The sequence below is a fragment of the Zootoca vivipara genome, chromosome 12, assembly GCF_963506605.1.
Source record: "Zootoca vivipara chromosome 12, rZooViv1.1, whole genome shotgun sequence".
NCBI lineage: Eukaryota > Metazoa > Chordata > Lepidosauria > Squamata > Lacertidae > Zootoca > Zootoca vivipara.
In genome coordinates, this window is record NC_083287.1 from 19861084 (window position 1) to 19875259 (window position 14176).

General features: G+C 40.7%; 1 protein-coding gene across 1 annotated transcript in view; it reads right to left on the bottom strand.

Moving 5' to 3' along the window:
- KCNH8 (potassium voltage-gated channel subfamily H member 8) overlaps window positions 1-14176 on the bottom strand; it is a 157469-nt gene that overhangs the window by 64656 nt on the left and 78637 nt on the right. The window contains exons 4-5 of the mRNA XM_060280535.1: window positions 6501-6628; window positions 1573-1813 (exon numbers count right to left, since the gene is read on the bottom strand). Of these exons, the coding sequence (XP_060136518.1) occupies window positions 1573-1813; window positions 6501-6628 (369 nt within the window). The remainder of the gene's footprint in view (window positions 1-1572; window positions 1814-6500; window positions 6629-14176) is intronic.

The window sequence follows — 14176 nt, forward strand, 5'->3', positions numbered from 1 at the left end:
TTTAACTCTAGTTAAGACATAACGAAATGTTACATCAGCATAGACTTAACTTCATTTTCCTTCATTGTTATTCTCTATTTGCATAGCAACAGCAACAACCCTAGTAAATAGTACGCACAGCACCCCAGCCTGCAGTGTTGTACAGGGAAGAGCACATCTTTCTACACCCTGTACAAGTTATGTGTACTGGGGAATAATATATTAGGTGGATAACATATGTGGCTGGTGAAAGAAGGCAAATTCTAAGGCATTAGTCAATGACGGATATAATGGATGAATTTGTGACTATTGCAGCTAATTATTTCAGTTCATATCAGGTGTTGATATGAAATGTGAAGCCTTTTTTATAGTAAAACCTAGTCATCAGAATTCCAAACTCTACCTTCAGCCTCAGTTTGATATAGAATGTAGGAGAATTGATCCTATTCCTACTCCCTGGTAAGAGCAGATAGAACTTTAACGTTAAATAAATCAGATAAGCTATGCACCATAAATGGCTAGAATGCAGAGCTTGGATGTGGGGTAACTCAAGATTCAAATACATGTTCATTCATGAAGCTCATAGAAGTCACCACTTGGAAGAACTGTTGTCAAGGAAAGTCAGTGGTAGAGCATTTGTTTGCATTCAAAAAAAGTCACTGGTTCAATCCCCAGGATTTCCAGGTAAGACTGGGAATGACTTCTGATCAAATCCTGGGGAGCTGCTGCCAGTCTGTGTAAATCATGTTGAGCCAGATGGACCAAAGATTGCTTCAAGTGAGTTTAATCCACTTGTGGCTCTGGTCACAGACTAAGGGTTTCCATGACTACCACCTGACACTTGTGCAAGTTTGCCTTGATATATAAACATCAAACAGATACCATGATTCACAGACCCCTTTCATAGTCATGGGCCCTGATCATTTTGAAATTAAAATTGATGCAATGGATAACTTTCAAAAGGAGATTCGGGACTTTCCTGAATCCATACCTTTAAAGCTTGAATTCCCAAATATGTGAGGCTTCTTTCATATTAATTAGAGGGAAAGGTGCTCTGCAAATGCTCTAAGTAGGGATGGGTTGGCTTAAAATGCAAGTACACCAGCTTAAATGCCTTGTCAGTCAGTTAGTGATGCCTGGTAATTTGACAGGCATCTATCATCCATACTTTGTGATGAGCTGTCCAGAAAAACAGAAACAGTCCAATATATATTGATGACTAAAGATGGAAATCCAAGTGGCACCTTCACTCCCCCTTCCCCTGCCACAATTTATTATTCTTATTCTCATCAACGGATCAATTCCATTCACCTTTACTTAGCCATAAGTCCTACTGAATTTAGTGTAACTTTCTGCTAGCTTAGTGTACACAAGATTACAGCCTAAATCACTAACTGCTTCCCTTTGATTGCATGACAAAATATGCTATCTCAGATTATCTGTTTTGCTCTGCCTAACAGTATGGTTAGCCATGCCAGAAAATAAATACAGATATTTGAAAGCAGCATTATTTCTTCTTCTTTTTAAAAAAACCTATAGTTATTTTCAGAGCCATGAAATGAGCAAAGCGGAAAGAGAAGAGGTGTGTCTTACCTATGATAAAAAGAATTTCCACTGCAATGTCACTGACAGTTGTGCTTCGCGTTGTAGATAGATCATCATTGCCAATAAAGCAAACATTGTAAGGTACAGTCACGGCAACATAAAACGTTGCCAATAAAATAAGCCAGTCCCAGCCAGCTTTGAAAGTGCTAAAATGCAAAAGTATGAATTTCGACTTTTTTGCATCTGAAACTTTGTATTCTGGAAATGCTGGTTTATCTACAAAAACATTCTGGAAGGGAAAGAGAGAAAGAGAATCAATATAAAATGCATCGGTTCCTATTTGACAACTAATGGAAAACTTTTTAGTAGCCTTACAACTTTGTAAAAGCTGCCCTCCCCCACCCACACATTGCCCACCAAAGCTAAATTTGCCGATATTGTTCCTTTAATCCTCCTTCCATGGGCTCAGCATAATCGCACTTCACATTAATGTACTGCAGGTTTATTTTAACTGTAAGGGAGGAGAATGGAAACACTTTCTGCCAGAAATGGAAAGGGAAAATCCTCGATGCTAACTCAGTAAAGAGGCCAAAAGTGCTCAAGAGAGCGGCTGTTGCATTATAAATCCAGAGAAAAATACATGGTGCTGCTTCTGAGATGTGCTGTTACCAGCGTAAGCTGGCATTTTCAGTTCAGCTACAGCCATTTCTGAAGCATCCATTACAGAACTCTTGACCTTTTAAACTGACTGTTCATGTAATAATTCTTGGCTGACTTGCCCACCTCGGGTATTAAAATATAATGCTTGGCAATACAACACTAAAGCCATACTTTCTGTCTCTTTATTATCGTAGTTGCAAAAAGGGTAGATCATTTTGTGCGTTGTTGTTTCAACTGTAGGCACTGATGTCAGAGTACTTTGCTAAGTATGAACACAATCTAACAAAAGCTAAGCACTTTTAAGAACACAATCCTACGTTGAAGGGGGCAAAGCAAGTTTAGTAAAGCCCCAAGGTTTACTAAAAGTAAGTTAGAAAACCAAGCCTTATGAGGAATGGTTGAGGGAGTTGGGTATGTTTGGCCTGGGTAAGAGGAGATTTGATAGCCATCTTCAAATATCTAAAGGGCTATCACTTGGAAGATAGAGCAAGCTTGTTTTCTCCTGTTCTGGAGCTTAGAACCTGAACCAACAGATTCAAGTTACAAGAAAGGAGACTCCAACTAAACGCCAGGAAGAACTTTCCGATGGTACAAGCTGTTCAAAAGTGGAACAGATTCCCTCAGAAGGAGGGAATCTTCCTTGGAGATTTTTAAGCAGAGTTTGAGTGGCTATGGATGCTTTGCAGGGAGGTTGGACTAGTAGACCCTAAAGGTCCCTTCCAACTCTACAATTCTATGATAAAAAGAACAAGGATGGGGATGGTGCTTCCTGTGGGAGTGGCATGCTGATTGTACAGACCAGAAAGCCCAGGTTGTCTGGAGGCAGGTGACCAGTGGCTTTGAGACTTCTGAATCTAAAGCCCTGCGAATTCCCCCAAAGGCTCCTCAGCCTGGAGCTGGCATAGCAAAAAATAAAAACAAAAGCCCACCATCACACCTCCCATCCTGGCTGGTGAATGTTTAACAGAGTTTCGGATGTGGCAGTGAATCTAAAACTCTCTGCCTTGCCCTGCTGCTTTCTGATCGCAGGGTGAATTGCTCTGCTCATCTAATAAATTCCAATGGGAGGATTAAGCATATGTTTACATTATATTAATATTTTCATCAGAAAATATTAAATACACTTAATATTTACATATTAAATATCATGCCTTTCTTTCCCAGGATCATCTCGCCATAATTAAAAATTAAAATTCAGAGAACAACAAAATGCAACCTCTAACAAGCTCCCGGTTCAATATACCCTCCATTTGAGAAGTGTGCTACAAGTCATTTTATTATGTTCAATGACCAGTATTAAGAGCAAAATGGCATTTAAAATTTTGTTAAAGCTGAAAACAAGATAAAATGAAATAAAATTGCATATACATAAAAAAGCAGTTCTGGGTGGTCATTTATCTGTCAGAATGGAAAGCCTTCTGACCTAGAAGTGTCCATCGGTCAATATATTATAGTACAGTGGTACCTCTACTTACGAATTTAATGCGTTCCGAACACACATTTGTAAGTCGAAAAAAATTGTAAGTCGAATCCCATAGGAATGCATTGTGAGAAAAAAATTGTAAGTAGAAGCAACCCTATCTAAAAATTCGTAAGTAGAAAAAATCCTATCTAAACCGCATCCAAGATGGCGGACGGAGCTCCATTCGTAAGTAGAGTTATTCGTAAGTAGAGGTACCACTGTATATTATACTAATATATAATGGGTGCTAATTGTTATATGTCATATTTTGATTGCTGCTGCACAAAATTTGGCCACTTTGTGTGTTATAGCAGGATTTTTTAAAATCAAGGAGAAACAGAGTGGCAAGAAATCAGAGCATCCAGTATATTTCAACTTCTCAGTCATGCAAGCTTTTAAAACAACATTTTCAAGACATGGACTCATATGGCTTCCTGGTTGCCAAAATGTCCTTACCAGCTTGATGTGGATTAAAACAAGCAAAACACAAGTAGAGGACAGGCAAAAATAAAAAATAAGAAATGGGGATGCAAGAGCAAAGTAATATGTCAATCAATGCACACAATTAAAATTGTATCCACATGTAGCCCAGAATGCATTGGGGCATCTTGTACGAACATCAGCCCAAAGGTCTGGTGGCAAAAGAAACCAGCCTACGAAAACAGCAAGTGTATTTTGCAGGCTTACTTGTCAGCTGTGGTTACTTAGAGATGTGCATCATCATGGAAGCCTTAGCAGAGACTATAATTGCAATTAAAGCACAAGAAGATCGATTTATGTATTCTACCAAGCTACACACATCCATTTCAAATCCAGGGAGAAATCTCTTCAGCTTCTAGGTTTTATTTACAACAGCAATGATTTGATTCAAAGTCTTGCTGCCAATTAAAGGGAGACTGAAAGTAATGAATTACTAAAAATACCTCATGCTTTAAACTTGCAATGGCAATATGAGCAACTGTGCTAAAACATTCCAGTTCTAAACACTGCTGCCCTGGTTCAGGGAATGTGTATTTGGCCAAACTGACATGCATGGTGAAAGCTACTTTTCAGAGCCAAACTATATATGTAAATGTATTATTAGCCATCATGTCCATGCTTTTTTTAAAAAAAAAATTTAAAATAAACAAACAGCAGGTTAAACTCTTTCCTCCCTCACTGTAGTCCGAATTAAAATCCCACCCCACACTCCATGGGAGTGGTAGCCTCTACTGGTGCCAATGGGGCCTTTCCTTCCAAGGCTAGTAGCAGCCACAGGTGGGGGGCATTTTTTATTAGGACGTTGATAGAGGAAAGGATCAAATCTGCTACTAAATTGCTAACAATGCATTTGCCCCAACACCTGTGAAGAGGACTCAAGAGCCAGCATATTATTCAAATATAACACGAGACAATCTGTAAATCAAGAGCCAATTAATAAGTGAGGGCAAATGAGTTCATTCATTGTTTAGAGGAGAGCACCCCTCTTATCATCCCCTGAGCATGCCATTCGGTGATGATGATGATGATGATGATAATAATAATAATAATAATTTATTATTTATACCCCGCCCATCTGGCAAGGTTTCTCCAGCCACTCTGGGCAGCTTCCAACAAAATATTAAAATACAATAGTCTGTTAAACATTAAAAGCTTCCCTAAAGAGGGCTGCCTTCAGATGTCTTCTAAAAGGTACTTCATTAAAGGTACATTAAAGGTACTTCATCTCTCCTTCTTGCTAGATGAGCCTTGAGGAGGGAGGACCAAACATGTACAGAAAAGCATTCACCCAAGTGTCCCTGCCCATCCCTGTAGGCACCCCAAAACCACTTCCCCCTAGCCTGGGGCTATAGTTGATTCCTCCCATGAACCCACAACCCTGTAATGCCTCAGGGTGGCATAGGATTTCATCTTAATTTGCTCAGCTGCTTCCACTAAACACCACCCAAGGTGATCAGCTTCTACTTGTTTGCCTCCACCCAACCACAGATGATCTAAAAAAACAAGGAGGGGTTGGAGTAGCCCTAAAACTGGCCTGGTCCATTCCCCCATGATTGGTCGCCTCACCCCCGGTCACATATTTGCCCCCTCCCCTTGGGAAATTCAGGCAATTTCACTCCTGTTAATAGTGGGAACACCATTAGTGTCACATCTAGTTTGGCTCCCAGAGATGGACTCTAAATTCACTGTACAGTATATGAAATTGTACCATTCATATGAGAACACACCTCTGATGTTACCAGAGGTTACATTATCTATGTGAGTTCTATACATCCCTAGGCTGTTCCTACTTAATATGGAAGTTCCTCCTTAGGTGAAACTTTTGCAGAATACTAAGGAAGTCCAAAGGAGTTTCAACAATACTACAGCATTTCTAGGAGAAGGGAAACAATCAAATTCCTAACACCAGGGATTGGGGTATTCTGAATTGGCTCAAAATCCAGAGAAGCTTGGAGATTGTGTGCATCCAGCAGGGAAATTCCTTACCTACTAACATTAGATTCAGTTTTAACAACTTTGCTAAAGAAAAGAAAACATAAAGAAGCTTGCAGCTGTGAAAATGAATTCCATTGATTTGCAAGCTTATGTGTCACCTATATGAAAAGCCAAGGTCCCAGCCAGCCTCTATTGTGTTCTGCCCTTGTCTTGCAATATAGCTCTATTCATTCTCTATAAAAATATTATACTGGCATAGTTTTTGCTTTATATGTTGACCTTCCATATTGCATTATTGAAAAGAAACTTGAGAGCAAGAACGTGCTACAAATAAAATTACAAATGATTAATAGCACCCGTTAGAGAAACTCTTCTGAGTTAGAAGAAAATTCACTGTACAAATAACCACACAAAAAGAAGCTTAGTGCTCTACACCTACATTATTAATTTTTAATTTGTTCTTTTCTCTTCTTTGTAGGTGTCCAGAGATGTGATAAAGGACAGCTCTACTCCGTCTGCGGGCTGAATCAAAATGTGATCCTGCTCTCCCTCTTCCTTTGAATTTTTCTGAAGAACAAAGATGAGACAATATTAAACAATGCAGGCAGCACTTTGACTTCTGGACACTGAACCACTGCTATTTCAAGTTTCACCACTTTGGCAGTCTAAGCCCCAGATGGCTGTTTATTTGTTTCATTTCATTTGTTTTGGTTTTGCTTCCTTTCTGTTTTAAAATTGAATTAATTTTCAGAGAAGGCACCAACCCTAATTCAACAGAGAGAAACACTGTGGTATAGTGGATAGACTGTAAGGGTAGAAGGGAAAGGGGAGCAATATGGGGACACGGAATAGGGAAATGGAGTGAGCAATGGGAAGAAAGAGGGGTGCTGCAGGAGTAGGGAGAAAGAGAGTGGGGGTGGATTTGGGTGTGGGAGGGAGAGGGAGAGGAGAAGGTGAGGCAGAGGGGAGGCGGAGGGGAGGGGAGAGAGAGAGAAGGCCTACTTGGTCATGCACACAAAAGTTGGATCTAATGAAATGAATTCTCTTGAAAATGCATATTTGTTTTGCAAGGTGCCTCAACACACCACCACCACTAAACCACAGGCCACATCTGTCCCCCATGACTGAATCATAAAAGTCACAGATCCAGTGCTTTCTAATATTTCCATTGTGTACTAATCCTTATAGATCCTCCAAATTTTGGACATCCCCTCCCCCAATCCTTATTGGCTCCTCCAAACCAGCATCAAATCAGAAATCACTTCTGTGTCCACATATGTATTCCCCGATCCTCACGAATCCTGGGAAATGGACCAACAGTTCATCTGTACAGAATCGTATTTAAGTATACAGCTGATCACCATTGTTTCTGTATGTTCAGAAAATGAAATGTCATTTTCTTCTCCTGTAGCTATTATCTTAGTACAGGCAATCCATGAGGGCTAGAATTCAGCATTCGCTTGATTTCCAGCTTTCAGATTTATAATTGTGGTGCTGATTTAAACTTAAATTTTTTATTTCATTTTACACAATGGCCAATTGAGGTATCATTTATACCGCCCTCCATTCAATGCAGTTGCCATAGCTTCAGTAGAGTATCTCTGGGTTTAATGGTAAAGGGACCCCTGACCATTAAGTCCAGTCGTGACCGACTCTGGGGTTGCGCGCTCATCTCACATTATTGGCCGAGGGAGCCGGCATACACTTCCAGGTCATGTGGCCAGCATGACAAAGCCGCTTCTGGCGAACCAGAGCAGCACACGGAAACGCCGTTTACCTTCCCGCTGTAGCGGTCAATATTTATCTACTTGCACTTTGATGTGCTTTCGAACTGCTAGGCTGGCAGGAGCTGGGACCGAGCAACGGGAGCTCACCCCGTCGCAGGGATTCGAACCGCCGACCTTCTGATCAGCAAGCCCTAGGCTCTGTGGTTTAACCCACAGCACCACCTGCGTCCCTGGGTTTATCTATGGGTTTATCCTCGAGCAGAGTTCGAACTATTTGATAAAATGTTGGGATCAACTGAACGTACTGTGACACAGCATGACACACACCTACAACCTGTTCTAGAGAATGATCCTGCTCTCGGAAAGACGATAGTTGCTGCTATACAGATAACCCCCACAAATATAAAGCTACAAATTAGGAATGAGAGCATCAACGTCAAACATATCAAGTTACAACACTGTTTAAAACACTGTGACTGCAAGTGTTCAGTTATCTGTGGAGTAGGCACCAAGGAAGTCAATGTGAGTTGGGCTGTGAATTGCCTTTTGCCCATTAATCAACACAGAGGATATGCCAACTCTGTCCACATCATCTGTGATGCCCCTGTATTTGGACACCTGGCGGGACCCTCAATGTCGCAGAAGGGGTTTGAAAACACATTACTTGCCTTGAAAACAAATGCTGTGGATCGGAACAAATGTGTATAGAAACAATTTATACCACACTAACAGTGCAATCCTGTAATACAGAGCTTTCCAAACTTTTCATTTTGATGACATGCTTTTTAGACATGCATAAGCAAAGCGGAGATTAAACTAACCCTCTTCCAGCCCTGGGAAGAGCATGGGGAGTGTTCGTGTGATATAGCTACATACTGCATCTGACACACTAACGTGTCATGACACACAGTTTGGAAAGCTCTGCTGTAATATGTCTATTCAAAAGCAAGACTTGCTCCCAGGGAAGTGGATACAGAACTTCAACCTTAAGAATACATATCTGTTCACACACTAAAATAAAAAAATTCCTTCCAGTAGCACCTTGGAGACCAACTAAGTTTGTCATTGGTATGAGCTTTTGTGCGCATGTACATTTCTTCAGATACCTATCAGGTAACTTCAGGTATCTGACATGCACACGAAAGTTCATACCAATGACAAACTTAGTTGGTCTCTAAGGTGCTACTGGATGGATTTTTTTTATTTTGTTTTGACTACAGCAGACCAGCATGGCTACCTACCTGTAACTGTTCACACACTGCTTGTGTGTAATTATTACATTAATTGATTTATTTGATTTGCTGCTCACAATTCCAACTTTAGCATCTCATGAAGTAGGCAATCACCTACGAATGTCCAGGCTTGTTCAATAAAACCATTTCAGTTATCCTTACAGGTACAATGGGAACAATTTGATTATTATAATTTTTTAATGAAGTCTAGCACCCTTTCCTCAAGTAACTGTAAGCTTAAACATGTTGCTAGAAATGAGAAAAGGAATTTGGGGAGCTTCAAACTAAGCTGTCCATCAAGCAAGCCTAATTAAAATCAATGCCAAATATACAGATGAGGTGAAGAAAACCCAATTAGCACAGCAAGAAATCAGCAATAGATAAAAAGTGCATCTTGACGTCTGGCACAAAAGGAAACAGCGAGACTTGATGCCTATATGATTGATGTGAAGGCTTAAATGGAAAGTAAGTCCATTAGTGAGGCAACACAGAGGGGCAATCACCTCTCCCTGAAATGATTCTGGACATGTTTCGTTCACCCTGCAGAGCTGGCTAAGGAGCCTTTTTTTAACACTTCTGTGAAACCCCCAAAGGCTTTTCTAGCACCATGCCATCTACCTGAATGCACTGGCTTTTAATTTTACAGTTTTTGTTGTTTTTGTTTTTGCATTAGAATGAGCATCCTAATCTTCAAATCATTATAAGCCACTGCTAAATACGAGGTATTTGGATGGAATTCTCACATTGGAGAAAGCACTGGCACACTCTTCCTGAATTCACACATTTTACTAACTTTCAGTGCCACTTCAGGGATTAAGAAGAGAGGCCACATTCTATCAGAATCACCCCAAACAATGTCTTTCTTCTCTTTCCTCAAAAACATCCAAGAAAGGAATTCACTAACTTCCATAGGCAGCTTATTTCATTGCTGAAAGACACAGAGAATTCCAAATTATAGGAATCCAATGTAATTCACACTGGGGTAAAATATGCTGGCTTGCTGGGTCCAGAAGATGATAAATTCTTTGTTAGATAAATGTCTTCTTGAGAGACCAAATGCTTTGGTTGCCTCTAAACAAAAACCTGCTCTGGAACCAGAAGATATGCGCAATTATCAGCCAGTTGCTAACCGACAAGGTGTTTGAAAGGCTGGCTGTTGTCCAGGGATTCTTTGGATGAGCCTGAGTTTCCAGATCCATTTCAACAGAGGGAGGGGTTTCAAGAAATTCCAGAAGGTGGTTCTGGAAGGCTCCTTCTCAGATCCTTGGCATTATGCCATGGGGTCTGTGGGGTTCCATTTGGTCCGTCATGCTATTTAACATTTGCATGAAATCACTGAGAACGGTCATCCAGAGACCTGGGGTGAGGTGTTATGAATAAGTGGGTGACACTTAACTCTATTACTCTTTTTCATCAAATTGAAGGAAAAGCAACAGGAGTGCTAAATCAATGCCATGCTAAAGTAATGTTGAAGGATACAGTGGCAATCCTGCGCTAGATAGCATTGAACTCCCCCAGGAGAATAAATAATTTATTTGTACCCTGCCCTTCCCAGTTTAAAAACTGGGTCAGGGTGGCTAACAGCAAATATAAAACATTGATTAAAATGTGACTTAAAAACAGCATAAAGCAGCATAGAATACAACATAAAATGTAGCATCAATATTAATAAAATTGAAAAATTCAGGGGTCGTTTTTGGGAAGAAGGATAAAAACCCCAGTCAGTAGACATCGAATGATCACCAGGGCTAACTGGCCAAGTTGGTCCTACTAGGGTCAGCAAGGAGACCAGGGAAGAATTTAAATGTGGGGTTGCAGAAAGGGTTTCTTCATAGAAGAGGAAAGGGGAAAGGGAACAGAGGATCAGGCTAATTCAAATTGAATGCCAGATGGAATAGCTCTGTCTTACAGGCCCTGCGGAAGGAGATCAAGTCCTGCAGGGCCCTAGTCTCGTGGGACAGAGCATTCCACCAGGTCGGAGCCGTCACCGAAAAAGCCCTGGCCTTGGTTGCTTCTGTGGCATAGAGTGTCTATAACCAGCCTGGTTAAAGGCCAAGGAAGGCTGACTAATTGTTGGAACGAGAGAAATAGAATGGAATATCCAGCGCTTTTTTCCTATTAAAAAAAATGCTTAGGGGTACTCTCATTTTCCTACTCATATTGAAATACTGCCTCTCAATGAGGCCAAACTTAGATTCACAAAATGTTTAGGTATATGTGTACCCCTGCGTACCCCCAGAAAAAAAGCACTGGGAATATCCTAGAAACAGGCAGGGTTCCAGCCAGTCAGCTGGAACAGGAACACTTTATGCAGCAATATTTTATTGTAAGTCCCACCTGTAGTGATACAAATAGTCAATGGAATAACACAGTGAAGGAACCTAGACATGATTCTGTGATTTATGCTGCAGCAATCAGCTAGAGCTATACAAGAGAGGAAAAAGAGGGCTTCAACAGTATTTCAAGAAAGCAGCATTTTTGCAGAAAACGGTAGAAGAATGCCTCTAATATATCTCAGGCAGATATGATTAAATAAAGAGCATTGCATTGCAGACTACAAAAACTAGGGCAGCTTATCTCTGCATTACTAAAAACAAATGGTTTAAGGGGCAGGGCAGGTGTCAGGGAAACCTGAAACTGATATAATATGTTATACAATAGTTGGGAAGAATGGTGGCATATTTTCAAGCTAGTTTGCAACAGTGTGCATCTAATAGTTTTCTTGATTTAGGTGGCAGCCATAAATATTAAATCAGAACAGAAAACACACTTCAGACACACACAATGTGTGTGTAGGACAGACATTGTGACCAGAGGCTTCCTTCTCAACTATGAAGGGAGTTCCTGAAAAATGAATGTGTATAGAATGCCACTCTCTCCTCCACTTATTTATGTTCATCTAGTAGACCTATCAAGTCTAAAAAGAGATAGATTATACTTGTGGTTCTTGGATAAAATCTCAGGGCTGCCACCTAAATCATAACATCCTGCTTCTAGAGGCATCTGATAGTCCGTGGTTAGCAGGACTGGCCTAAAACCTTTTGGTGCCTGAAGCGAAGGACAAGACATGCCTCCTCTAATTCTACTTACAGAAGCATACTCCAGGAACAACAGCTGAATCTTACTTCAATACCAAACCTTCAAGCAGCAAGCCAGGTGATACCATGTGGGGCCCAAGGGCAATGGCTGGTGGCTCAGTAGGAATAGCTAGGATTGCTACTGCTGGCCCTAAGCACCTGCTACCTGAGGTGGTTGCTTCACACAGCCTAATGGTAGGCTTGGCTCGGATTATTAGAGGGGAAATGTGCTGAACTGATTCACCTAGGAAAATTCCTGTGCTTTTATCACATATTTGACCCAAGTTCTATTGTGAAAACATAGGTGCAGGTGGCAGAATGGATTCTGATTAGATGAAGCATCGCTGATGTGGCACTCAATAGGGTATGTGAGGCCCAAGTGGATCCAGGTCAAGTCTGAAGACTTAACCAAACAGCAGGAGGAATCCTTACCCTAGAGTACGGATGAGGAATCTGCGATGCTACAGATGTTGTTGGACTCCAACAATTCCCGGCCACTTGAATACCAGAGGTTTCCTATCCATGCCTTTGAGTAAGAACCAAACCCCACCCATATCCAGAAAAGTGCACTAAAATGTAGTCTTCTAAAATAAAATAAAAATGCTGCATGAGGGTTCAAACCCTACCAATGTGAATACAGTCAGAACTGAATGACAAACAAGGTCTTGTGTTTCTTTTGAAACATCAACATGGAGGCTTGCAGGTGGACTTCTCAGTAGGCTATTCTAGATTCACCTGGCCCTTATTGAAAAGGTCCTGCTGTTATCAGTAGAATTTGCCAGAAACATGCACAACATGGTCCCATTGAGTTCAATGCTGTTTAATCCTAGAGGGAAAGGGTATAGGATTGCAGCTCAATCTTGCTGCTTCACTGATTTCAGTGGGAACTTGGTACCACTAACATACGGATCGTCCACTGTTCCACTTGTTCTGTGCCCAGAAAGCACATGTCTGAGAGGTTTCCATTTGTCCTGTGGGTCTGAACGGTTTTTCATTGGTCTTGCCGCTTTCCTCAGGAAAACCAGTTGCTTATCTCTGAATTGGAACAAACATCAATTCACAGAAAAATCTAGAGATGTTTGTTCCAATTCAGTGGTAAACAATGAGTTTTCCTGAGGGGAAGTGGCAGGACAAGCGAAAGTGTGCACAAGCCCTTAGTCTAGATGCAACTCAATACTTTGGTAGATATTATTTACTTTTACTTTTATTGTATTTACTTTTATTGTATTTTAGTGGGTAGTCCTATCTGACGGATTTTAATTATGTTTCAGGTGCTGATATCTGCCTCTCATGATGTGACAGGTCTAAAAAAAAAGTTCCTTTATTTATATTGTGCTTTTATGTGGAAGATTTTCCCCATTTAGACTGCTCGCAACACAGAGATATGAAGACTCCAAAAATGTTTTTTCAAATGCCACATAGATTTTAAGCAACTGATTCTCAAAGTAGCCCTGTTCATACTTTGCATGAATAATTCATGCAATCATTAATGAATTAGGTCTGCCCTGAATATGGTAGATTTGCACTTTCATTATTCTTTGAGGTAGCAAAATAAGTTAGTTTAACTAAATTTCTGCCTTAAAACAATATTGTACGCCCTTCTTGCTCTAGCAGCTCTTCCAGGTGCATTGTTTCAACTCACAAACACAAGTTTGAAACCTGAAAAGTCATCAGGGTGTTATTTTTATATACATTTACTCAATGTGTGGTGATGTCCCAATGTTTTTAAAAAACATTAATATTTTTAAAGTTTGGCATTTTATTATGTTTGTATATGTGTTGGAAGCCGCCCAGAGTGGCTGGGGCAACCCAGCCACATGGGCGGGGTATACATAAATTAAATCATCATCATCATTACCATCATTGTCATCATCATCCTAAATACCGTCCCCCAAACACAACAAACAGAAACAAAGTTCTAGCTCATTGGAAAGATGAGGTAAAGGGACCCCTGACCATTAGGTCTAGTCGTGACCGCCTCTGGGGTTGGGGCACTCATCTCGCCTTATTGGCCGAGGGAGCCGGCGTACAGCTTCCAGGTCATGTGGCCAGCATGTCAAAGTCACTTCTGGCAAACCA